This window comes from Pecten maximus, chromosome 2 (genome assembly GCF_902652985.1).
Source record: "Pecten maximus chromosome 2, xPecMax1.1, whole genome shotgun sequence".
In the NCBI taxonomy this organism is placed as follows: Eukaryota; Metazoa; Mollusca; class Bivalvia; order Pectinida; family Pectinidae; genus Pecten; species Pecten maximus.
The window spans coordinates 49,825,898-49,851,793 of record NC_047016.1 but is presented as its reverse complement, the minus strand read 5'-3'; the positions used below and the strand labels follow the sequence as shown (position 1 = coordinate 49,851,793).

Sequence of the window (25,896 nt, the reverse complement as noted above, 5' to 3'; positions counted from 1 at the left end):
GATGTTTGTGCCAGTTTTTATGGAGGCATGTATGCCTCACCTTCGGGACGTGAGGTCACAACCTCTCACTTTCATTTCCATTTCATTTCCTTCCTCAGTTCATTTTGCTCTTTCTTTGGACTCACCGCTGTGATGACATAATATACAAAATAAGAAGACTTAAGATAATACGGACTATTGTACAAAATATAAAATTTTCTGTAATTTCTGACCAAGGTACGGAATTTGTGATATAGCTGTAACCTCTGATACTATTGGAAACAACTTTGTAAGTAATACATGTATCGATTATCTACGAATAATGGACTTAACATTGACCTTGAACGACCTTTGTAGCCATTGCAATAAACTGGTAAGGGAGATAATTACAATATATTAAGAAACGAAAGTAGAATACTTTTGATTGGACTTGACAACGAAGACGTTCGATAAACATTGGTGCTGACAGTAGTTCGGAAGACTGTTTTTAGGAAAAAATGTTCATCCGTTGAGTTTGGGGTAAAAGATATATATTTCTGAAAAAGGCCCAAAACTCACCAGTTTGACAATTTGTGTTAAAATGGTCATTCTTACTATAATCAGATGTCTTAAATGTATTATATAGGAGCATTTTTAATGGCTGAAATGCCTCCCTTTATGCCATATTTGTGTAATATCATCCCCAGCCGCCATTTGCATTTCAAGGTCAAAACTAAATATGTGTTTATACCTACATAAAGTCAAATCCGGTCAAACAAATGCTCCTACCCTGTGCTATAGACACCTGTGAGCATGACATCTGGGCTATTTTTCAGGTTTGGTTATTTTTGTGGCTTAGAATTATTCCATGCTACAACTTACCACAAAGTAACTCTATAGAAGAAATTGTTAGCATCTACATCAAATTATTTGTGATTTTAAGACACAACATGTCCAAACAAACATTTTGGTATATTACATGACTATATTTGTGCAATTTTTAAGCTATTTATTCGTGTTTGAAATTCAACATTATTCTGCTATATAGATGACCCTTAAAACTACGTTCTAAGTTCAGCTGGAAGCCCCAAAAAGTATTTAATATTTTGCTGTTGTTAGCCATTTTGACACATAATACACACAAATATGTTATAATATACACCAATAAACTAGCCTTTATTTCGACTCGGCTATTACTTTGATTAGAAACATTGTAACAAGTGACTGGAGCAGAGTGGAAATCAGACAGATGTCCGGGGGAAACTGAGCAACATCCTGGAGACAGTTCTTGGTGAAATAAAAAAAAACCCTGAATTTCCAGTGTTCAATAAACGGGTAACTTTGATAGTTTTGGTTCTTAATTTAAAAATAAGCATTCATTCTTGAATGTTCATCAATAATCATGTCGACATCTGCACTGTAATTGCTTCATTTTAAATGCCCCTTTTAAAAGGTCTTTGTTTTCGATCATGTCTATTTTTTTCTCTTCTTTCTGAACACCTTTCTTCTTCCTAATGTCTCCCTTGACAATGCCTCACTTTTGGCCTTTAGTTGAGCGTTCGCCGCTGTGAGGAAGGCTTTGGGTTCTGCCCCCTAGCCGAGACATACCAGAGTCTTTAAAAATGGTAGTTGCTGCTCCTGCTTAGCGCTCAGCATATTAGGAGTGGGACGACTGGTTCGCCCGTTGTCAGTATAATTTGACCGGGTGGGGTGTCCTGCTGGGTGTCTTTGCCAGTATGCTCCAGTGAGATAGCACTATAAATCGGCAAAAGTTCCGGCCTATCACAAGGAGACTTAACACGAACATACCGCAGCCTCCCAAAACACACATACGCACTCACCACACACGTGCATGTCGCATGCAGCCTCCCTAAACACACATACGCACTTACCACACGCATACATGTCGCACGCGAGGCCGTCCTTAAATGACCTTAGCTGTTAATAGGACGTTAAACAAAATAAACCAAACCATGTCGCACGCACGGGAGGCCGTCCTTAAATGACCTCATCTGTTAATAGGACGTTAAACAAAATAAACCAAACCAAACCAAACCAATATATCTTACTAACGCCTTCTCCAGTACTTCCAGTACTTTGATTTATATAGTAATGATACTACACGCACCGGAAGTGCAAGGGTTTTCGACCCTAAATGTGGCGCCCATTATTTCAGTGGAATCCAGTGTGTAACTACCCATGCCATTGTAGATACGCAGGTCCTGCTGTTTCGTGTCGAGACGGCTTTTACAGGAATTTCCAGCTGGGGAATTTCCTGACTTGACTATATGTACCCGAAAGTTTACCATGGATTACACATGAAATTTTTCATCCACCCCCATGGATTTCTCGCTCCCTTTCTCACACAGGCTCCCGCTTCGTCTGTCAACACACCCAATATAAAATATATAATCTTATGTATTGGGTGTATTGACAGACGAGACGAGTGCCTGTGTTCTCACATAATGAATAGCCTTACCACAACATACAACGTGGTCACATTGGTAAAGAGAAAAGCACCTGCCGTTATTCCAACGCCGAACTGTTGTCGCCCTGGCCAAGGAGGGGAAAGTGACATCTATGTCGTAGATGGCTAATTTCCGATTATATCTTATGACATCCTGAATAGCCACATGGGATGTCGGATATACCATCTTTAATGCTATATCATTGTTTTGTTTATAGATACTTGCAAATAAATTTAAAACCGGAATAAGTTGCTGCCAACCGGGGACCAAGTTACCATTCGGCCTGTTCACTTATTTTACTCGCCCTCGTAAAATCACAAAATTTCTAAAATAACATTCATACTTCTAGACATCAGAAAAACACATTTATGATTCTTACCACAAAGTAAGTTCCCGTATGCAATGCTATCTGCGACGTACCGGACTGCTATTATTTTCCAACACACCCTGACTCCGGCTGTTATTTAAAATTTATACATATGTACACGGTACATCTTAATACCTTAAACGTGCATTGAATAATGATATACATCAAAATCTCACATTAATTTTATTTTTATATGCTAGTCACAAAAATGAATCGCAAAAGAAAACACATTTTACTTTGGTTAAACAGGTTTAAAAAAGGCTGGCAAATGCATTTAAAACCCGAGCAGAGTGGATATGCAGGTACATTAGATATGTAATGACTGACGATAACACAATCTTCTTTGTGCTAACGAAGCCATTACACAAGGCATAGAATAAATGCAATTTTCTAGTCAAGAATCATCGTCGGATTCCAACGGTTGATTGCACTTCAGAGGCTGAAATACCCGATAACCGGATTTTCCACCACCTGGACCTGTTTTCATTGATAGGAAGACATCTCGAAATGTGTCAATGATATAATGCTGAAATGGTTTAAACCCGTTGCTATTAAATTTCTGAGACACGTTTTCGACATCACTCGTCGCCACTGTTAACGTTGTTGATATGCAGCTTCCATAAAGCGTATGTTACCGTCAATCTGATTGGCTGAATTCCGATAGGAAAATGTGACGGAGCCAATGAAATAGCCTCTATTGAAACGAGGATTTTTTTATTTAGTTGACCCACGGGTGACAAGTGTAGCGTAGTGCTGTGCAATCAACCGTGGTATCCAACAATGGTCAAGGATACTATGCTTAGTTTTAATTCCGGTTTAGCACGCGCGTATATTCCGTGCTGGTTATACATCGTTCGATCTATATATGGAAGCGTGGAAATCTCTATCGAATGGAGTAAAGCGGTTCTATACTTATGAAGCACTTCCTTCATTTCAATCCCTCGTACACAAGACCTCTGAGCGAACGATCCCTGACGCATTGGCAACAACAACAACAACAACAACAACACAACGACGACGACGACAACGACGACAACAACGACGACAACAACAACAACAACAACTCCTTTGCCTATTTCATTGGCCGATCGTGATAATGAATACAACAGTGCATAGTTCTTTAAAGAATGATTAGATTAATCACTTGATACGTGAAAATCTCATTTCTCCTTTACTTCAAAACCTCCGTATATATAGAGCCTGAAGAGTGGCATAGAATTCTGAAAAAAATGTCAAGCTGGTTTTACAAGAAATGCTTGATCAAAGTATTTAAATTGTTGTTAGCCTTAATCGCCTTTTCAGATCGTGGTGTCGACTGCAAAACTGCAAAAGTGTTAATCAAGTGGAAATGACCCAGTTTCATCAACGTCAATAACTTGAGGACATTCCTTAACATAATCATTTCTTTTGACAATCAGTACAAAATTTCTGCTTTCATTCCTGTCACGACGGAGAATTATATATTTTATTTCTTGATCAATTTTGTTTAAATTCTAAAAACCAATATAGATTGCATTTGATCCTTAAATAAGGTTTTTCCTGAACTTCAATAAAGCTTATGCATTAAACATTTCAAACTAAAGAATTTCCTCAATTTCAGGGAATATTGATGAAACCGCGGCCAATTAAAGAACTCTCTTTTAGATCGTTGCTGATCAAAACAGAACTGACCCTATTAAATTTCACGTTCTAAGTAGATACATGGAAACGCTGACATTCCCGTAACGATGGAGAATTATATATTTTATTTGTAAACCTTTTGAAAAGATTTTTTTTTTTTTAGAATTTAACAACTAATATAGATTGTATTTGATAAAGACATTTTGCAACCATTGTATTAAATATTTATTAAAATCAAAACATTTTCCTTTGTCTGCATTGATTAATGACGTTTATTGCCCGACTACTTGGGTAACGCTTGTGCAGTGCTGAGGCGACATGCGATGATACAATATGGAAATACAACCAGAAGAATGATCAAATAACAAGAAATATCTTTAAAAAAGACAAACAGCATAGTTTCGATGCTGGTGGTTATAATGTAAAACTGCTGGTGAAATAAATTAACGAACTAATACGTTTCAGCACGAATAACAACATTATATCAGTTTGAATCATTTCTGGTGATAATAAGACTGTATTTGAATCAGGAATATAATTTTATGAATGTGTCATTTGAAAAGATTCTTCTACATTCAGCTTGCATTCAATCTTTACTTTGTTTCGTTTTTAACTGCATTTTGCATTTACCCCTACATTGACCAATCACATACTTCATCTTGACCAGTAGCGCCACCTGTCGCGTCATATCCGGGACCAACAGAATATTATACGGCTATGCCGAAAAATTCTGTTTAAGAAAGCAATACAGATGTATGAAAAAAAAACCTTTCCTGTCACCTTGTGTTATTACCACAACTTAACATTATGATCACATTAATATTGTTTAAAGTTCTATCAACGGCTATGTTCATTTGGGGATTAACTCCCCTGTGTGCAAGCTGCGTGTACGTGGTGGGAGTGTGTTTTTAGAGGCTGAAATTTGTTCGTGTTTGCCTTTTCGTGATAGTTTGGAACTGATACTGACTTGATATTGCCGCTTGATTAAGTACATTATATATAGACATGTGAAGGCATCCTTGCAGATTGGGCGTAAGAATTGTACCTCCTACCCCCACTCCAACAATGATAGAGGTTTTACACGGCGTGGTACTCCAACAATGTTAGAGGTTTTACACGGCGTGGTACTCCACCAATGTTAGAGGTTTTACACGGCGTGGTACTCCAACAATGTTATAGATGTTTTACACGGCGTGGTACTCCAACAATGTTAGAGGTTTTACACGGCGTGGTACTCCAACAATGTTAGAGGTTTTACACGGCGTGGTACTCCAACAATGTTAGGGGTTTTACACGGCGTGGTACTCCAACAATGTTATAGATGTTTTACACGGCGTGGTACTCCAACAATGTTAGAGGTTTTACACGGCGTGGTACTCCAACAATGTTATAGATGTTTTACACGGCGTGGTACTCCAACAATGTTAGAGGTTTTACACGGCGTGGTACTCCAACAATGTTAGAGGTTTTACACGGCGTGGTACTCCAACAATACTAGAGGTTTTACACGGCGTGGTACTCCAACAATGTTAGAGGTTTTACACGGCGTGGTACTCCAACAATGTTATAGATGTTTTACACGGCGTGGTACTCCAACAATGTTAGAGGTTTTACACGGCGAGATACTTTTGACAGGCGCAGTCGGCAAAATTATATCCGATAGAAAAAGAGCCGACCAGCGGCCTCTTATGTTATAGGAGTACCCCCACTGCATGATCGTAAGAGGCAACTAAATTGGAATCTTATATCTTCTCTTCTTTCTCTCCTACTTTCTTCTTCTTAATGCCCCATTGACACTGTCTCATTTTTGACCTTTAATTGAACGCTCGCCCTTGAGAAGGCATTGGGCTACGTCCCAAAAACTCCTGCTTAGCGCTTAGCATTTTTGGAAGTTGGACGACTGGTTCGCCGGTTGTCGGTATAATGTGACCGGGTAGCGTGTCCTGCTGAATGTCTTAAGCAGTATGGTTCAGTGAGGTAGTAGACCCATTTCAGCGTTCGCTAATTGCAGTTTTTGTACATTGTTTTCTATGAATTGTGGAAAGGTCAATAACTGCATGAGTACGGCGAACAGTCAAGGGGATGAATTTCTTTGCAAAAATGAATCCCATTTATGGTTCAACAAATATATACATATAAAGGTTCTTTGTTAACAAGACACATCCACATCAATAGAAGAAACGGAACTATTATAGAATGTGCGTCAGTAAACCACAGTTTTTTTAGACAATGAATAAAATACAATCCATTCATATTCAAAAGTTGAAAAAAACAAAAAAAACAAACAAAACACAAAAAAAAAACACAAAAAAAAAATTAAACCCCCCCCCCCCCCCCCCCCCCAAAACAAACAAAAAACAACAAAACCAAAAAAAAACAACAACTATAAATCAACAACAAAAAATCCAACTTTTTTATATTGCTTTGTTTTTTCTTATTTATTTTTTAGGAGGATAACAATGATACTTAAATATTTCTGCTTCACAACAGCACTGATACAATGTTTAGTTTTCGCACTATAGGAACACCTGAGTACATTATGTTGCCCAAAATAATTGCACCGGGCGAGTATTTGACCTGGCACTTTCGGTAGAAGAGCACATTTTCCCCAGTCAGTTTCCGTAAAACAAAATGATAGTGTCATTGTGGGAGTGCACTCCCGCTATTCCTGCCGATCACAGAAATCCGTCTTCCCATTCCCTTCCTTAAGTTTATAAACATGGACGAAACAAATGGACCGGACTTGCCACTCTTAAGACTTTTGCCCTTTTGTATTGATCTCTGAATGGCCAAGCTTTTCAAAGACCGAACATGACGTCTCCGCCGGATGTAGATTCCGAATGAAATAGCACTTCCGGTAGCAAACACAACACCGGCGAAGTATAATCCTTCCTCGTAGCCTCCGCTAACGTCTGCAATCCAACCTACGTTTATAAATGAGAAGGTTGATAGCAATTTTAACGTTCGAAATTTGAATAATGCTGAAATGAATGGAAATTCTATAAACTGGTAATCATCATGGAAATGTACCGGAACTGTCACAGCCTTCATTTCTGGATGTCATACACTATGTACCCCTCATAGCCATAGTGTCCTCACACTCCTCAGATTTGGCATACTGACCCCCACATCCCTCATATTTGGTCAAAGTGTCCTCACACCGCTCATATTTGACCATACTGTCCTCAGACCCCTCATATTTGGCCATACTGTCTCCGAATCCTCATATTTAGTCATACTGTCCTCCCCATTCCCAGATTTAGCCATACTGTCTCCCCATCCTCAGATTTAACCATACTGTCTCCCCATCCTCAGATTTAGCCAAACTGTCCTCCCCATCCTCAGATTTAGCCATACTGTCTCCCCATCCTCAGATTTAGCCATACTGTCTCCCCATCCTCAGATTTAGCCATACTGTCCTCCCCATCCTCAGATTTAACCATACTGTCCTCCCCATCCTCAGATTTAGCCATACTGTCTCCCCATCCTCAGATTTAGCCATACTTTCTACCCATCCTCAGATTTGGCCATACTGTTTCCCCATCCTCAGATTTAGCCATACTGTCTCCCCATACTCAGATTTGCCCATACTGCCTCCCCATCCTCAGATTTAGCCATACTGTCCTCCCCATCCTCAGATTTAGCCATACTGTCCTCCCCATCCTCAGATTTAGCCATATTGCCTCCCAATCCTCAGATTTAGCCATACTGTCCTCCCCATCCTCAGATTTAGCCATACTGTCCTCCCCATCCTCAGATTTAGCCATACTGTCTCCCCATCCTCAGATTTAGCCATACTGTCCTCCCCATCCTCAGATTTAACCATACTGTCCTCCCCATCCTCAGATTTAGCCATACTGTCTCCCCATCCTCAGATTTAGCGATACTTTCTACCCATCCTCAGATTTGGCCATACTGTCTCCCCATCCTCAGATTTAGCCATACTGTCTCCCCATACTCAGATTTGCCCATACTGCCTCCCCATCCTCAGATTTAGCCATACTGTCCTCCCCATCCTCAGATTTAGCCATACTGTCCTCCCCATCCTCAGATTTAGCCATATTGCCTCCCAATCCTCAGATTTAGCCATACTGTCCTCCCCATCCTCAGATTTAGCCATACTGTCCTCCCCATCCTCAGATTTAGCCATACTGTCTCCCCATCCTCAGATTTAGCCATACTGTCCTCCCCATTCTCAGATTTAGCCATACTGTCCTCCCAATCTCCAGATTTAGCCATACTGTCTCCCCATCCTCAGATTTAGCCATACTGTCTCCTAATCCTCAGATTTAGCCATACTGTCTCCTAATCCTCAGATTTAGCCATACTGTCCTCCCCATCCTCAGATTTAGCCATACTGTCTCCCCATCTTCAGATTTAGCCATACTGTCTCCCCATCCTCATATTTGGCCATACTGTCTCCCAATCCTCAGATTTAGCCATACTGTCTCCCCATCCTCGGATTTAGCCATACTGTCTCCCCATCCTCGGATTTAGCCATACTGTCTCCCCATCATCAGATTTAGCCATACTGTCTCCCCATCCTCAGATTTAGCCATACTGTCTCCCCATCCTCAGATTTAGCCATACTGTCTCCCCATCATCAGATTTGGCCATACTGTCTCCCCATCATCAGATTTGGCCATACTGTCTCCCCATCCTCAGATTTAGCCATACTGTCTCCCAATCCTCAGATTTAGCCATACTGTCTCCCCATCCTCAGATTTAGCCATACTGTCTCCCCATCCTCAGATTTAGCCATACTGTCTCCCCATCCTCAGATTTAGCCATACTGTCTCCCCATCCTCAGATTTAGCCAAACTGTCTCCCCATCATCAGATTTAGCCATACTGTCTCCCCATCCTCAGATTTAGCCATACTGTCTCCCCATCCTCGGATTTAGCCATACTGTCTCCCCATCCTCAGATTTAGTCATACTGTCTCCCCATCATCAGATTTAGCCATACTGTCTCCCCATCCTCAGATTTAGCCATACTGTCTCCCCATCCTCAGATTTAGCCATACTTTCTACCCATCCTCAGATTTGGCCATACTGTCTCCCCATCCTCAGATTTAGCCATACTGTCTCCCCATCCTCAGATTTAGCCATACTGTCTCCCCATCCTCATATTTGGCCATACTGTCTCCCCATCCTCAGATTTAGCCATACTGTCTCCCCATCCTCAGATTTAGCCATACTGTCTCCCCATCCTCAGATTTGGCCATACTGTCTCCCCATCCTCAGATTTAGCCATACTGTCTCCCCATCCTCGGATTTGGCCATACTGTCTCCCCATCCTCAGATTTGGCCATACTGTCTCCCAATCCTCAGATTTAGCCATACTGTCTCCCCATCCTCAGATTTAGCCATACTGTCTCCCCATCCTCATATTTAGTCATACTGTCCTCCCCATTCCCAGATTTAGCCATACTGTCTCCCCATCATCAGATTTAGCCATACTGTCTCCCCATCCTCAGATTTAGCCATACTGTCTCCCAATCCTCAGATTTGGCCATACTGTCTCCCAATCCTCAGATTTGGCCATACTGTCTCCCAATCCTCAGATTTAGCCGTACTGTCTCCCCATCCTCAGATTTAGCCATACTGTCTCCCCATCCTCGGATTTAGCCATACTGTCTCCCCATCCTCAGATTTAGCCATACTGTCTCCCCATCCTCAGATTTAGCCATACTGTCTCCCCATCCTCAGATTTGGCCATACTGTCCTCCCCTTACCCGCTGAACCAAGAGTACAAACTATTCACAGTTAAGGGTGTATGATAGACTGATTTTCCATCTTGTTTCTTACCAAACACAATAAAGTTGTTAATAGTCTTGACTTATTCAAATAATCAAAGTTGATGAACGCATTTTTTTAGAATTCCTTAAAGAAGCGAAATAAGCATTAAAGTAATTATTTCAAAATGTTCACATATCAATCGAAAATGTAAACTATTTATTGAGAGTTTTTAACAGTTTAACTATTTCAATTTCAGACGGAGTCTACCTAACTGTCCATTACAAACGTTCAGATGTACCTGCTATGGGCGTTCCCAGAGCAAATGTAATTCCATGGAAGAAAGACAGCGTACCAAAGGCCAGATTTAGGTTTTGCTTCCCCGCAATGTCCACTGTCACGACAGATAGAAGCGCGCCAAATATTCCTGCAAGTCAAAACCGAATTTTAGATAGCTGCATGCATTCAATTAAATCATCCAATGATGAAAAGGACACACGGGGATGTGATTTTAATGTTTTGATTAACTTTGATACCTAAACTGCAGTTCAATACCAAGTGTGAAATTATCCGAAGTTAATGTGTATCACGGAGAACATATCTGCTGTATCCCACTTTATGATTGCACGAGGCGAGTAATTTGTCGCCCTCATCGTGTGCAAAGCTCATTCCTCTATGCCTTCTGCTTGCAGAGAAGACAAACAAATTTGCTTCAGCAATTGCGATGTAAGGAGCTTTTTATCTTTCCAATCCCTCAGAACCATTTTCTATGTTTTCTTGGCATATTTACTATTTCCTAATCATTAGATTATCGTGCACCCATCATATTATACTGTCGTCAATAATATATCTTTTTCTATTAATAGGAATGACGTATTTGTAATGTTATGTCTGATATTCATTGTCTTGTTATTGTTTAATACATATATACTAAATCGTACCCGTAAACATGCCGAGAATTCCTCCATATATCAGGAACATCGTGTAGCTGGAAAAGTATGCGCACGCAGCTGTGGCAATTGCACCAATCAGAAGAGATGTTCCATGCAGGAACAAAGTGTTAACGAGACCTCTGGCAACGAGGACACCGGAAATAGCCCTCGCTATGATGCCTGGTTAGGAAAACAATAATATAATTCTGACTCAAAATCGATAAAAATGGCAAAATACAGATTTCCATGGAGTACAAAGAGAGCAAGCATTCTGAGTATTGCTAAAGCAATATGTGTCTCCTACAAGCCCCCGCTAAAAGTAGCAACAGTGACCTTGACCTTGACCTTGACCCCGAAACCCCTGAAACTCGAACTTGGTCTGTAGCTACTCATGACGTTACATACCAACTTTCACCAATATATCTCGAAGCATGGTTGAGAAAAGTGTAGAAAACTGAGTGGATGGACTGACAGACTGACGGACGGACGGACGGGGAGGAAGTCCATAGTCTCCCGGTGAAATCGGGAGTTCACCGGGAGTGGACTAATACGACTAGATGTTTCGGACGTTGTTTTTAATCTATCGTGATTTGGATTTTGACAGGAAGGGAATGTCAGAAAGAATGATGTACATGAAACAATAGAAGAGTACGGATATGTCAATAAAAGTATAATCGTAACTTAGAATTGAATGAAGCGTGGCTTTACCCTACAATGATGGTGCAATTCATGGTAAAAGTTTTACCGTAGATATCACATTAAGCGGCCATTTTGTCCAAACTGGACTGCAGTGTTCTAATACGCCTAAATAGGTGGTAGCGCTGTGGTAACGCATTCGTCTTTTACCTAGACGACCAGGGTTCGATTCCGGGAGTGGGTACACATGATTAGGAGATGCTAATCTACATCCCTCTCGGGGAGGGAGTTATAGATTAGGAGATACATCGGTGAGTACATGATCAACCCAATGCCCAGGTAATTTTAGTCATTACCTACCCGTGACCCCAGCGGCAGTTGTAATAAAAGGGACTTCGAGAGCGGAGACGCCTTTCTCTGTCGCCATAGCTGGTACTAGGACGTAGGGAACCATGTATCCGAGAGTTCCGAATGACGAGTATAGACAGAACAGGATAAAATCCGAGATGCTAAAGATGGCTTTCAGTTCCGCCTTGATTGTTGAGAGCTTAGCCGGTGTCTCCACGTTTTCTTCTGTTTAGATAAAATATGCCATTGTATTATTTGGTAAGATTTATGGTATTCAGTGAATTCAATTTTGCGAGGATTGAATAAAAATTATGAAGAGCAAAATGACGAATAAAAAAAAATAAAAAAAAATAAACTGAACCATTGAGCTGTTTCGTCATTCTGGGGTATCTAGGACTTTTAGTTCTCCTCACTGATGGTAGGGGACAAAATATGGAAACCACGAGGGAACTTAGATGAGGCAAAAGTCCAAACAAAGTATATAAATAAGAGTAATGGAACTAACGAAATTGAATAATTGTTGATGTAGACATTTTGAACATGACGTCAAACACGTCCATTTTATATGTAACGTCACAATGGGAGAATAGTTATAGAACAATTTTTAAAATAACAGCCACATTCTAAAAATGTAGATGAATTGAAATTTAACCAATAAAGGAGTGATTTCAGAGTCTGTATGATACCATTACCAAGAGATTTGGTTTCCAGCGGCCGAAAGAGGGCGCCACAGACGACGCCTTGGAGGCTGATGCCGGCTAACAGAAGAAATGTGCCTCTCCATCCGTAAGTGTCAATCCAGATCGTGGTCAGGAAGGGCGTGGTCAGGAGGGAGGCAGGGGAACCTATCGTCAGTATCGTCAGGGCGAGGCGTGACTTCTCAAAATGTGTATTGACCGCCACCACCGCCGAGTGGAATACCATTCCATTGCCGATACCTGGAAGTTGTATTTAATGGTGAAGTTTTACCATATCACCATGGTAACTGAACTTCACCGTACGACGTCATAATACCTACACATAACAATAAACAACAACGAAAACAATAAAACGTGTAAACAATACAAAATGTCATCGCAGGTCAAAAATGATGAAACAATAACACAACGAAACATGGGCAATTATGAGGGAAAAATAAATGACGTGCATTATCTAGGTAAAATTAAGGTAAAGTTTACCTGCTATGATTCCATATGTTAGATAAAGCTGGTGCACGTCAGTGACAAACATGCTGGAAGACATTCCTATCGAGATACACAATGCACCCATGACTGCCGCCGCTCGACAACCTATCAGCTTCACCAATATACTGGATACTGGGCCTGGGAATAAAACAAAATTTCGAGCCATAATCAGCTTGCACTATAGATATATGTGTGTAATCTCATGGTGGTTTTAAGTATAAGATATCTGCGACGGTTTAAAAGTTATCGCATGGAGACGGAATTAAAAAAACAATCATACTTATTCGAATCACTACTTCGTCAATTGGTGATAATGGTCTTCAACAACTTTCATTAAGATATATATATATATTTAGCGATGTAAAAGTTATCCCCCGTACAAATTATTGGAGATTATGATACATTTTGTTATTTTTCTTGACTTTCCCCCCCTGCCAATTATCATTGGTTAAAACAGGTGACACGATAAAAACAATATTGGCCACTGCTTCTAGAAAAAAAGTCCACAAAAATAGTGTATTGCACGGTTATATTAAGAATTCTGTGTCATCTAGCTCACAAGCGTGCTTAATGTATCTGGCCACTTTAAACAAACGTTTAGCCAACCTTTTGACATGGCGCAAAACAGTTGTCAAATCTACGTTTCCAAATCTATTAAAGAGAATGTTGACAACCTTTTAGACAGTGCGGACTCACAAAGACAAAACTGGCGAATAGTAAAACAAATTTACATGAGGTCGTTAACGTTGAACAGATGGGTGATACAACACACTTTGCAGGTTTTTATCTAAGCCTAATTTACGTGACAAGGAATACACCAGTATAATTAAATTCGAATGCGTGGCACACGGACAAGAAACCTAGGAAGGAAAAGCTTGACCTAAGAGAATGTTCCATGGATTGTGTTTACTACGAACAATTGATAAGTGACATGTTTTGAATGTGTAGCTAGATAGTGCCACGTATTATTTATTATTATCCTGGCTTAACAATTACTAATTTGTGTACAGTATTCATGAACATTTAATTTAGTAAATTTATTAAAAGTAGCAATTTTCATCTTCTCACCCTGATATCTCTACATCTGTCCTTTTTCCTCCCAACTATTTGCTATCTTTCTATATAAATCAATGTAACCATTTTTTGTCGTTATCACACTTTCTGTAACATATATTTGTGGAGAGGGCTTTTCTAAGTTGTAATAACTTGTGCCCGATCCATTTGTTTATAACAATAAAATGTTTTCAAATCAAAATCACGACTAGCACACAGAAGTGTCATTGATGATTTAATATACATGTACATGTAATATACTTTTGACGTTCCGTAGTAGAAATTCTTCTCTTCACTATTCCATAGTTATGGAAGACCCAGAAGACCCTGTTAACAAATATAATATGATATGATATAAAATAATATAATATAATATGATATAATATAATAGAAATATCATATAATATTATAATATAATAGAAATGTTATATTATAATATAATATATATAGCTATTATGATATAAATATTAAATTATATCGCATTATATTATATCATAATATTATATTATGCTAAATCATATTATATCATATTATATTATATTTGTTAACAGGGCCTTCCTGGGTCTTCAATAACTATGGAATAGGGCTGAGAAACTTTTCTACTACGGAACGTCCAAAGTGTATGTAACTTCTAGTCTGGCACGCTTTAATGCTCCGCGCGTGCTTCTTACCCCCAGGGACAGACGGAGAAGAGTACATGAGCACGGATGATATTTTTATAAGTATACGCTATGGTACACAAGTGTTAGTGCCAATGAAATAGATACATAATATTTAGCTACCTATATAAACTCACCCGTGAATGCACGATTGTCTCAGTCGACAGAGAACAGGATGGGATCAGGTTTTTGTCATAACGAATGAATAGATAAGTCATGGATTTGTACCCGAAGACCATATAATTACAGATATCATACTGGGCTATCCACGACTGCTACTTAATAAACTGGAAACAATCGCTAACAAGCTTCCGACATGATATATCATATGGTCGGGAATGAGGCCATATTTTGGTTTTGAAGTCTCCTCAACTTCCGCTGATGTTGGTTGGAAATACAATAAGGTCATTTTTGATGACGCTGTTGTATATACATGTACTAATATTAAAAAATGACAGCATGTTTACATTTGATTTATTTATGGTTAATTTGTAATGACCAGAAAAATCTAAATAAATGCATGCTATATATAACATAAAAAAATTAAATTGATATAAATTTCGCAAAAAGCCGACAACTAGACAATATTTGAAAAGATAAATAAATTGTAAATTTGAGCAAAAATGTTTTCCTTCAAGCATATTTTACTTCATAGTTGAGCAGTGGAAGATATCCAGATTACTAAGCCTGCTTCAGTGATATGTCATGATTTTCAAAATAAAATTGTGTCAGATTTCATTTCACATTTGATAAAGGAGAATTTAAAACATATCTAAAGCTGGCTATGTTTAAGTGCATTATTCAAGCAATACTCAAAGTTATTTTTGCTAGAAGAAGTCGTTTTGTTAGCAAAGTAACATAGATATTAGGAGAGACTTTTCGTCATGTTACACATAGTCTAATGTTGCGCCTGATGATCTGGTATTAATTGATTAATATATAATGTTGCGCCCTATGATCTTGTGTTTTTGGTTGATATTAATGTTGCGGCTAATGATCTCGTGTTTTTGATTGATATCTAATGTTGGGCCTGATGATCTGGTATTTTTGATTGATATTAAATGTTGCGCCTGATGACCTCGTTTTAGATTGGTATCTAAATGTTGCCCCTGCTGATCTCGTAATTCTGGTTGAAAACTAATGTTGCGCCTGATGACCTCGTATTTCTGGCTGATATCTTACTTTGCGCCTCATGCTCTTGTGTTTTTGATTGATATTAAATGTTGCGCCTGCTGATCTCGTATTTTTGGTTGATATCTTACTTTGCGCCTTATGATCTCGTATTTTTTTTTTTTTTTTTTTTATAATTTTTTTATTTTCAAAGACATTTCATTTTGGATTACAAGGCAATAAACATCACATTCACACACCTCACATTCACACACTTCACATTCACACACATATATACTGAAGAAAACCAAACTGTCAATTAATGGGTTTTTTTCATTGCATTATGTATTATGGAATAAATTTAGTATATATGAAATTGTCAAAAGTCAATTGATCTATAATATTGAGTATAGTTAATTGATTAAATGACATAATAGTCACTATATTGCTAAAGAACTTTTAAGTACATATAAGTTGTCCAAAATATTAATGCCATATATAAAGTTATATGTATATCCAAATTACTATATAATATCAACAGTAACATGTAACATAAACACTGTACGTAATATTGCACAATCAAGAAACATACATATCTCTTTCATATATAGTTTTCCTTTTTTAAATTATAACTTTTTTATGTGTGTGCATACATATCTCACAAACATATACACCTTTACATCCATTCACCATACATACCAGGATAATACAGTAGACAAACATTGAAGAGATAAAAATTAACTGTATTAAATTGAAATAGTAACACTAAATATTGTAGGAGACAGAGACACACACAAAATAGAAAGAGAACAATAAAGAGAGAAAGAGAGAGAGAGAGAGAAAGGGTGTAGGTAGGAAAGAAAAGGAAGTTAGAGGTCCCATAGCTAAAATATCCGAAATATATTCAAAATTCCTTGTATAATTTGAGTATTAATAAAACATTACATTTTCGAACAATAGGCAAAAGTCAGAGCATGCGATAGCATTAACAATAAAAAACATGTAAGATGGGCATACAGTATTAATAATATTATTTGTACTACTGTTACATTTCAACAATGGCTTTCCATTTCCTCCAATTAATTTCAAATTTCCTTTTCATGTATTCATTTTTGCTGCTGATGATATATTTCTGAACAATGATGTGGTCTTTAATGACATTGATAAGAGCATTCAGACTCAAAGATTTATGTAGACATCTACTTTTATAGATGTAGTGTTTTATAATTACTAAAATTTCGTAATCAACCATATTTGCTTGAGATGATAGTATACCAAAAAGAAAAGATTCTTTATTTATAAAAATAGGAATGAGGAAAATGTCACATAAAGTTTCAAATCGCTGTAGTAGTTCCTGCACTTCTGTGCATTCCCATAGACAATGGACAATAGTTTCTCTTTCCATGTTACAGAGTGTACATAAAGGACTAGGGTATATGTTTATTTTAAAAAGAAAAGTGTTAGTTACTAGAATATGATGTAAAATTCTAACTTGAAACCATTGCAATGTAGAACTTTTCGTGATAGTAAATGGAAGTTTAAGTATTTTAACCCATTTTTCACGATTAAACTCAAAGTCAAATTCTTCATTCCATTTTCTTACCCCATTTGGTGTTGAAGGTGCTGTAATGATGCAGTTATAAAAGTCTTTAGATCCCTTTTTACTCTTATAAAATATTTCTATGTTTGATGGTAAAAATGGTAAGTCTGGTCTTTCTATCATAAACTCAAATCTTCTAAGAAAATGCTTTACAGCTGTGACTAGACCATGATATTGTAGAAAATTTGTATTTATTCTATAGTTTTGACGGAATTCATTAAGGGAATAAAAAGTCATATCACAAATATTTTTGACAAGGTCATTTATATTATAAACAGCGGCTTTAAACCAGTGTGGATAGAAAACAAATTTATTCCCTATTTGGATGTCATTGTTATACCAAAGTGGTGTTTTTAATATAGAATCTTGGCGTATCACCCTCATATAATTTGAGTTATTCAATCTAACCCAACATTTGAAGATTTCCTTCCAAAATTTATTTTTACAATTAGAAACACATGTACTAATAAATTCCTTGCCACAATTTTGTAATTTTTTTTATATCAACAGTCAAATTTAAAAGTACATTCCATTTCCCTGATGACTGAAAAACTCTCCTGACCCAACTTAGCTTAAGGGAATCGATAAATGCATGCAGATCAACCATTTTCAAACCTCCATCTACATAATCTTGAATAACAACATCCTTTTTTTATTTTATGAGGTTTACCACCCCACAAAAAGTTGAATAATATAGAATTCAGTTTAGTAATATATTTTTCAGGTGGACTTGGTAGGGTAATAAATAGATAATTAAATTGAGAGATTAGTAAGGATTTGATTATGTTAATTTTACCAAGAGGTGTAAAGTTCCTCCTACTCCATATATTGATTAGAGATTTAAGTTTCACCAACTTTTTGTCAAAATTCATTCTAGGGATTTCACCAAGATCCATAGAAAAGTCTATTCCTAAAAAAGTGAATTTGTCTTTTCCCCAAATCAGATTCAGTTCGGGTAAAAAAGTTTCCTGACTGTATTTTTTACTGCCAATCCATATTACCTGAGTTTTATTAGTATTAATATTAAGCCCTGAAATGATCTCGTATTTTAAGTGATCTCGTAATCTTGCGCCTTATGAACTCGTATTTTTGGTTGATATCTAATGTTGCGCCTTATGATCTAGTATTTTCCCCCCATTTATCCAATATTGCTTCTGGTAGAGATAGGATAATACAACAATAAAACTGTTTTATCAGTTCACGACTCGAAATGATTTTGAAGAGCTAACATTTTGTCAGTGATGTTCATATCTAAATGATTAGAATGATGATACATACAAAGGACAAACATTAAGTAAGGGGATACGACTAGTTTGAGTATGGTATAGCTTACTAATACTCGTCCTCAATACAGGTCAACCTGTCCTTTTGACCAACAATGATCATTTGGACCATTAAATACTTTGAACTACACAATACCACAGGTATGTCGATTCCCTACCTGTGAGATACACACGATTAAATAGCTACTCAGTCGAATGATTGACAACGATATCAGCGCTAAGAAATGTCCATTTGATACCTTTCCACCGTGATATATTTTATGTTGTTTGTTGACGAGGTGATGGACGTCAATCTTCAATCTTGATATAGTATTTTAAGAATATACAATTTGTATCTGGAAAAATAATGGCTAGAACACCTCTCCCTCTATATTTTGACGTTTATACTTTTTTTGTACATCGCCATTTCCTTCTGGGAATTCTTACATTTTAGATCCTTGGTATTAATGACGAATCCTACATTGTCTAATGTATGTTATTTTCATTTTTGGCGTATAACTTATTGATTTTTTTAAACTCATATCTAAAGGTGATATTCATCGAAATTCTTTTGTGAAATTAAAATGTATTTACAACGATAGAAGCGAAAATTCAGCTGGTGCAATACCATTAAACCAACTTATCTGGTTATGACGCACAGTCTCAAAGATAACAATTGTAAGCTAAACTTAAATAAAAATTTTGTTATGAATATTGTTACAATGTTGTTGAGTCTAACGTTAAAAGAAAGTGGAAATACATTATAAGCATGCATACTCTACGAAATATGAAACTGGAAATCTTTCTTTAATAGTTTATTTCAGCTCAATTGCATGTATACAGTAGAATGCAAAATAGATAGGGTATTACAAATATGTTTTGATCAGTTCTAGAAGGATTCAAAAGTTGTATGATGTAGTCATAATTAGTTCTGTCATAATTCGCCGCATAATTTACCTATAACTTAATGCACATTTAAAGGTGTCAACTCAATATTGTTGATCCAATTATGCGTGTTTTGTAAAAATCATTTCTTTGTGTATATTTACCTCAAAATATCAACTAAAGCAGTTTGTTCAATTTAAACTAAGTTAACGATCTTGAAACTGTTCTCGCTGTTATGTATTTTTTTAGTTTCATCGGGGTATGAAACAAATTTTGTTTGTAAACTGTATGAATCCGCGTAGCGGATTCTTACAGAAGTTTGCAAACAAAACTTGTTTTATACCCCGATGAAACGAAAAAAAACTGACATCAACGCTTATAATTAATTTCTGAAAATGATTTTCTAATTTAAAACATGTTTTATGTACAATTTTACTGGTTTTAAATGGGATTCTTTTTCTCAAATCAATATGCGCCATTCTCGGAATTTCTTTCATAGAAGAATGAAAAGAATTTTTCGACCAATCACATTTGAGTATTTACCATGAAAACAAAGAAAAATTAATTATAAAGGAATACAATTAAGTGTTTCTTCTATGTTACTGCTGAAAATATATCATAAATAAGGTTGGTGATAATTTTCTACGAAATAACTGTTCAATTTACAATAACGTATTTGTAGGTCAAGCTTACCAAGGGCTTTGCAAGACGATGTTTTTATTTAAATATACTCAAAGAGGGATGTTTCCTATTTCTGATGGAAAATAATTCCTTATTGCGACTTTGAATAATTGTATAGGAGTTTATTTAGGGGTGAACGAGTTATACTAGTGATCGATCCTCAGGGTGTGACAAAGAATTCGCAACCCGAGTGATGCCATTTCTGGTTTCTTATGCGTATGTGTTTTGAACTCACTGGATAGTCGAACGTCCGTCGTCAAACTCATTGGGGTGTTCTCTGAACGCCAACATTTTTTAAAACAATAGATAGGTGTTGTTTCAGGAAACAATGGGGATGCAATTATATACTGTTTCATATAAGTTGTCCTTTTTTACCTGTACAGTCAACTGAGATTTACATGTGTTTCACTAGGAATATATCATAAATATATTTTTCCCCAGCTTTTTGTACATGCCCACATTCAATTAATGGTAACAAATATATGATACAATGTACCATGTAATAACATCATGTTTTTATATATATGTACTTATACAGATCACATTTACTAGAAATGTTCAAAGAGTTAAATATAGTTTACTTAGCTTGATCCTCTAAACGTTGTTTGATCAAAGGTAATAAACTGAGGAGCAAGTCGCATCCATATAAAACCCAATCCAAGTTCAAAAAGTTCCTGTTTTACAAACTCTAGCTAATTAGATTTTGGATAAGCTTTTTCAATTTCTTGAGACAAAAATCTGTAAATTTCTTTCAAAATACAATATGTACAATTATCATGATTTAACAACAAACTAATATTTTATGTGATTAAAAAACGTGGTTATTTCTTAATCTTAAAAACGGAGATAGATTATCGCCTAGTCGGACCCCGGAAGAACTCAAAAATACAGTTGAGAATACACCATCTTTACTTACTTGGGCCTTGATACAATTGTACAAATTTTTAATAATTCGAAAACATTTGCATCGATGTTATTGATATTATTGATCAAAGATTTATTCCAAAAAAGACCAATTCGCCATACACTATCAAACGCCTTTTCAAAATCTATAAAAGCGCAAAACAATTCTTCGAAACCCTTCCTGATTTTCGAGAATGAGTTCAATTTTATTAGCATATTCATTTAAACGGGGATCGAACAAACTACCATTATTTTTAAAAACAGGAATAATAGATAAAAAAAATAATTTAAGTAATGAGTATACCTTTGATATTAGTATTGTCACATCAGAGAAGATTACTGAGGCTGACATCAATTCTGTGAAAGGAACAGAGCTCATCGAGAGCGAAGATGACGATGATGATGGAACTGACCCGGAAGTTTACATGCGTCACAGATCGCGAGGCCCTCGAATGCCTTGACAACATGAAACGTGTGCACATATGCTGTGCGTGCATACATGGTGTTGCACATTGGAAATACGACCCCACATAATACGAAACCCGTATAGTACGAACACATTTGAGGGGTCCCCTGAAATTCGTCATAGCCGGGTTGGACTGTATACATAATCACGTTTTGAAAAGTAGGAAATTTAATGTTATATATCTAAATGGAGTTCATTTGAAAATCGTACGCTTTGCATAAGCATCTAGTATTTGTAAACTACAAGACAAAAACACATTACGTTATAAAGATGGCAAATATAAATGATATATTAGCTATTTAAAAGTGATTTTCTCCTAAGCTTAGCATGAATCAATATCTTCCAAAATTCCGTTACTTTGTAAACCGATGGTCGGTAATAAAAGTATGAGTAGATATATTGTAACTCTTGATTCTGAATAAATTGACACAACAATATAAGATGATTTTCATCTACATCTTCATAACTTTCACATGGCGTATCTACCAGTATTAAAATTCAACGAATGTGCACTCAACTTATATGTACAGAGTGTATAATTATATGTATATTGCTGTTTGGATATACTTTTCTATATAAAGCTGTATATATTTCACTATTTCATTTATCGCATTAAACATTTTTTGGGGAAAATAAACAGTTATAATTAAAGACTTTAATTTTAAGACTGTGATAAATTCAAATAATAATTTTTGACATAAAAATCATATTCAGAAATATAATATTGTAGTGCATTTTTTTTAGAAATGATATATTAAACTTTAGAAAAAAATACACATATAAGTATATGATGTTTAATTTTAAATCCTTCAATTTACCTACAAGTGAGTATCAACAGTAAACATTTACAGGTAAATTTACCTGTTGGCATTGAGACTCCTTTTTGGAAAAAGACTATAATCACTATCAAAACAAACTGCCCTACAGGTGAATTCAAAATGTTGGCGTTCAGAGATACACCCAACTCATTTTATCAATGAGTACATGTTAGCAGTGATACTTTTTTGTTCAAGGTAAAATTTTGAAACAACTAATTTGGCTACTCTTTGAAATCCAATCATTACTATCCAAAATATGTTTTAGTTGATATTAGCATGTACACAGGAGTATCATACTTCATGAATTATTCAAACGTTAATACAAGCATCGTTTGTGTGGGAATAACAATTTTCTCACTGCAAGACATTTATATTATATATTTTACATTGTACATTTTAAAACATGTTTGTCATTGTCTGTTGAAAAAGAAGACCATTTTATCATGTCTTCGAGTCTTCTTACTGTTAATTGTAACTTGTCTGACCATTTACACACGAGAATACATGTCTACTGCATATACACAGCGGCCAAGTAAAACTTATTTTCGTGAAGAGTAAAAAGAATTTTTTTCATTGGTTGAAAAAAAACCCTGCTGGTTTATAAAAGTATTGTTCCATAATGCTCAATGTTAGTTTTGCCCACTTACACAGCCTCTGTGTCGAGCTCAAAATAATTCCTGATAAATTGTTAAACAAACAAACAAACAAACAAACAAAGAAAACAAAACAAACACATCTTGCAAAGATTTCTAAAATAGAGTAAGGAACTTCAGATATGTTGCAATTTCCATCTTTTTCATTTCTCAGCTATGATTTCTGTGTTTGCGACATTTCTGGATATGTTACTTACCGAACCCCAGCAGAAGTCCGGATCCTAACGATGGAATCCACCCTGTCTCGGATTTACTCGTACCAAACTGACTGATGAGTTCTGTATAGATAATTCCAAAGCCCTGAACCATGCCGAGGGAGATATAGTGCAGTCCAAAACTGGCTATTACGACTAGCCATCGGTACTGGAAGCGCGCCGCCATTTTGTTCAAAAATCAATATTTTGTATTAAAAAACTATTTTACATCGCACCAAGGTTTTTATTATCCTTTCATTTTCAAATGTTTCACGTGCTGCTTTCAGTTTCGAATAATTTAAATACTCCTTTAAAATTCCAAGATATAAAATCCCATGTGCTTGAGTAACGGACTTTTAAAATGTATTTTCTTTTGGAAAAGATAACTCCTTCTTATGAACGTTCATTAAAAGTGTTTCTGTCTGTTTGAGAGTCCAATCTGAATGGCTGTCCATCAAACAAAATATAATAGCAACCTTTGTCATGAATATTTAAAAGGTCAATTACACAAGATATGTGAGGCCTCACACGGGGTAATTTATCCCAGAAAATTAAAATCAACTCATTAAAAAAGACATTTTAAAAAGATTTTCAACAATGACTAAATCTTAATAGAATGAAAACGGTAGAAAGCAAACATGGGGTCGAAACGAAATCTTTCAATCGAAACTAAATCTTTCATTCATTATAAAAAATACCCTTCAATCGCCTCTTTGCTCTTTCAGGTGACTAATCGATGATTGTGTATAGGTAGGATGATACAATTTGATACTAATAGAGATGTGTGACGATTGATACCAATTCTTTTTAAATATTTGGTCATACCTCTAGACATCCGTAACTAAGGCCCGCCCTAGTCGGGACCTCGTTCATAATTAGCAGGCCCACCTCTTCGTCCTTAGACTCGTGACTGAGACCCATCCATCCAAACCAGACCCCAGAAATGGGAGCAGATAGATATACGATATTCCTTTACGAAATACCAGTTCAGTTTTCAGGAAAACTCTAAGGTTGAATAAATGAATTTAAAAAAAAATCATATTGTTTTGTTTTTAACTGTCATACTCGTCCTTCGGATATTTTCCGCCAACTCATGATAATCATACTGATGTTCAACACACAAAAATCGCATTTCTCGTCTAATATTCAAAGTAAAAGAAAAAATCTTACGTTTTTAATTACACATCATATAGTCATGTAAATAGAAAAAAGACGATGTTTTCTGTATCATAGATCCAATGCGTTTAAAATGATACGTAGAAAGTATCCTAGCCCCGAAAATCAATGATAATACAAAATAAGTTTCTTTTACAATTACAATCAACGTTAATCTAAGCATGACTAATTTATGAATTATTTTTGACATTTCATGGCTATCTAATCACTATGTCAAAGTATAAAGAAATTAAAATGTATTTTGAAAATTACAAATAAACATGCGTTGCATTATTGAAATTATGTACCAAAATCTCTAACATGAAATCTGTTTCTTTTTATTGAAGTTTAGTCGTACCTAATGGTCATTTAAGGATATATTAAATGGCACATGTGCAGAACACACGTTCACTGTACATCATATAGAGTAAGGTAATTGATGGTCAAAGGGTCAAACTCGGTATTAAGACCACCTTCACTCAGTCCTAGAGGGACGGACAGCTTCATGATTGAATTTATTTATAGCTAAATTCATACTTAAAGGCATTTTGAGTCATTTGAACAATCGCTATAATGGCAATTTTTTTTTGACCACAAGCGATATTATATATTGTTAAAGTACCTATCTTAGTGAGGACATTATTTCAGCTATTTCGCCCCGGAACACATTACATATGATTGCGATAATTATGTTTTCAGTACATTGTTTTTTCTTCTGCAAATATCATAGTAGCGCCAATTCATCGTGGCGTTTAACCGTTTTGATTTATTTATGCGTTAAAATTTCAGTACGCCAAGATAAGCACTTTTACAGTATCTAAGAGCCATTTTCATTAATTTTTTTACCGTATATAATGACATGATCATTTTCGTAATGAAATGGCTTCAACATATTCGTTATTCAAACACATGACTTTTATTGATTTGAAATGTCGGTTTATGTGTCACGTTTTTTAAGTGAACGTGCCCGTAGTCACGTAGACGTTTCTTGGTTTGGTTTATTAGACACAACGTGACCGCAATGATGCGGTAGAGCTTGAGTTACAATATTTCCTCCAACACTCTACAGTATCGAACTCACCCACCTCAAGTACATACATACCACCTGACATACCTTAAATTCTGCAGGCTTAAGAAACTTACGTTTGTTTACAAATGAATACACACACCATAACCGATAAACAAGGCCATCAAAGAAACACTGTCA

General features: G+C 36.3%; 2 protein-coding genes across 2 annotated transcripts; both read right to left on the bottom strand.

Moving 5' to 3' along the window:
- Window positions 1-6,914: 6,914 nt before the first annotated feature.
- On the bottom strand, window positions 6,915-11,257 carry LOC117322360 (monocarboxylate transporter 12-B-like). The gene is made up of 3 exons (XM_033877225.1): window positions 11,092-11,257; window positions 10,452-10,577; window positions 6,915-7,337 (listed from the first exon to the last, which is right to left on the bottom strand). Exons 1-3 carry the CDS (start codon window positions 11,129-11,131, stop codon window positions 7,054-7,056), a joined length of 450 nt encoding a protein of 149 aa, XP_033733116.1. The 5' UTR covers window positions 11,132-11,257; the 3' UTR covers window positions 6,915-7,053.
- An 813-nt stretch (window positions 11,258-12,070) lies between these two features.
- LOC117343568 (monocarboxylate transporter 4-like) lies at window positions 12,071-23,721 on the bottom strand. The gene is made up of 4 exons (XM_033905994.1): window positions 23,538-23,721; window positions 13,245-13,388; window positions 12,759-13,004; window positions 12,071-12,291 (listed from the first exon to the last, which is right to left on the bottom strand). Exons 1-4 carry the CDS (start codon window positions 23,719-23,721, stop codon window positions 12,071-12,073), a joined length of 795 nt encoding a protein of 264 aa, XP_033761885.1.
- Window positions 23,722-25,896: the final 2,175 nt, after the last annotated feature.

What these genes read in the sequence shown, in the direction of transcription:
- LOC117322360 (XM_033877225.1), bottom strand. Translation starts at nt 11,131, where the DNA reads ATGTTCCTGATATATGGAGGAATTCTCGGCATGTTTACGG. An exon ending in AATTCTCGGCATGTTTACGG is followed by an intron (nt 10,578 to 11,091) that starts GTACGATTTAGT and finishes TTTGACTTGCAG; the next exon opens with GAATATTTGGCGCGCTTCTA. An exon ending in TCTGGGAACGCCCATAGCAG is followed by an intron (nt 7,338 to 10,451) that starts GTACATCTGAAC and finishes TTATAAACGTAG; the next exon opens with GTTGGATTGCAGACGTTAGC.
- LOC117343568 (XM_033905994.1), bottom strand. Translation starts at nt 23,721, where the DNA reads ATGGCGGCGCGCTTCCAGTACCGATGGCTAGTCGTAATAGCCAGTTTT. An exon ending in CGGACTTCTGCTGGGGTTCG is followed by an intron (nt 13,389 to 23,537) that starts GTAAGTAACATA and finishes TTTTATTCCCAG; the next exon opens with GCCCAGTATCCAGTATATTG. An exon ending in AACATATGGAATCATAGCAG is followed by an intron (nt 13,005 to 13,244) that starts GTAAACTTTACC and finishes TACAACTTCCAG; the next exon opens with GTATCGGCAATGGAATGGTA.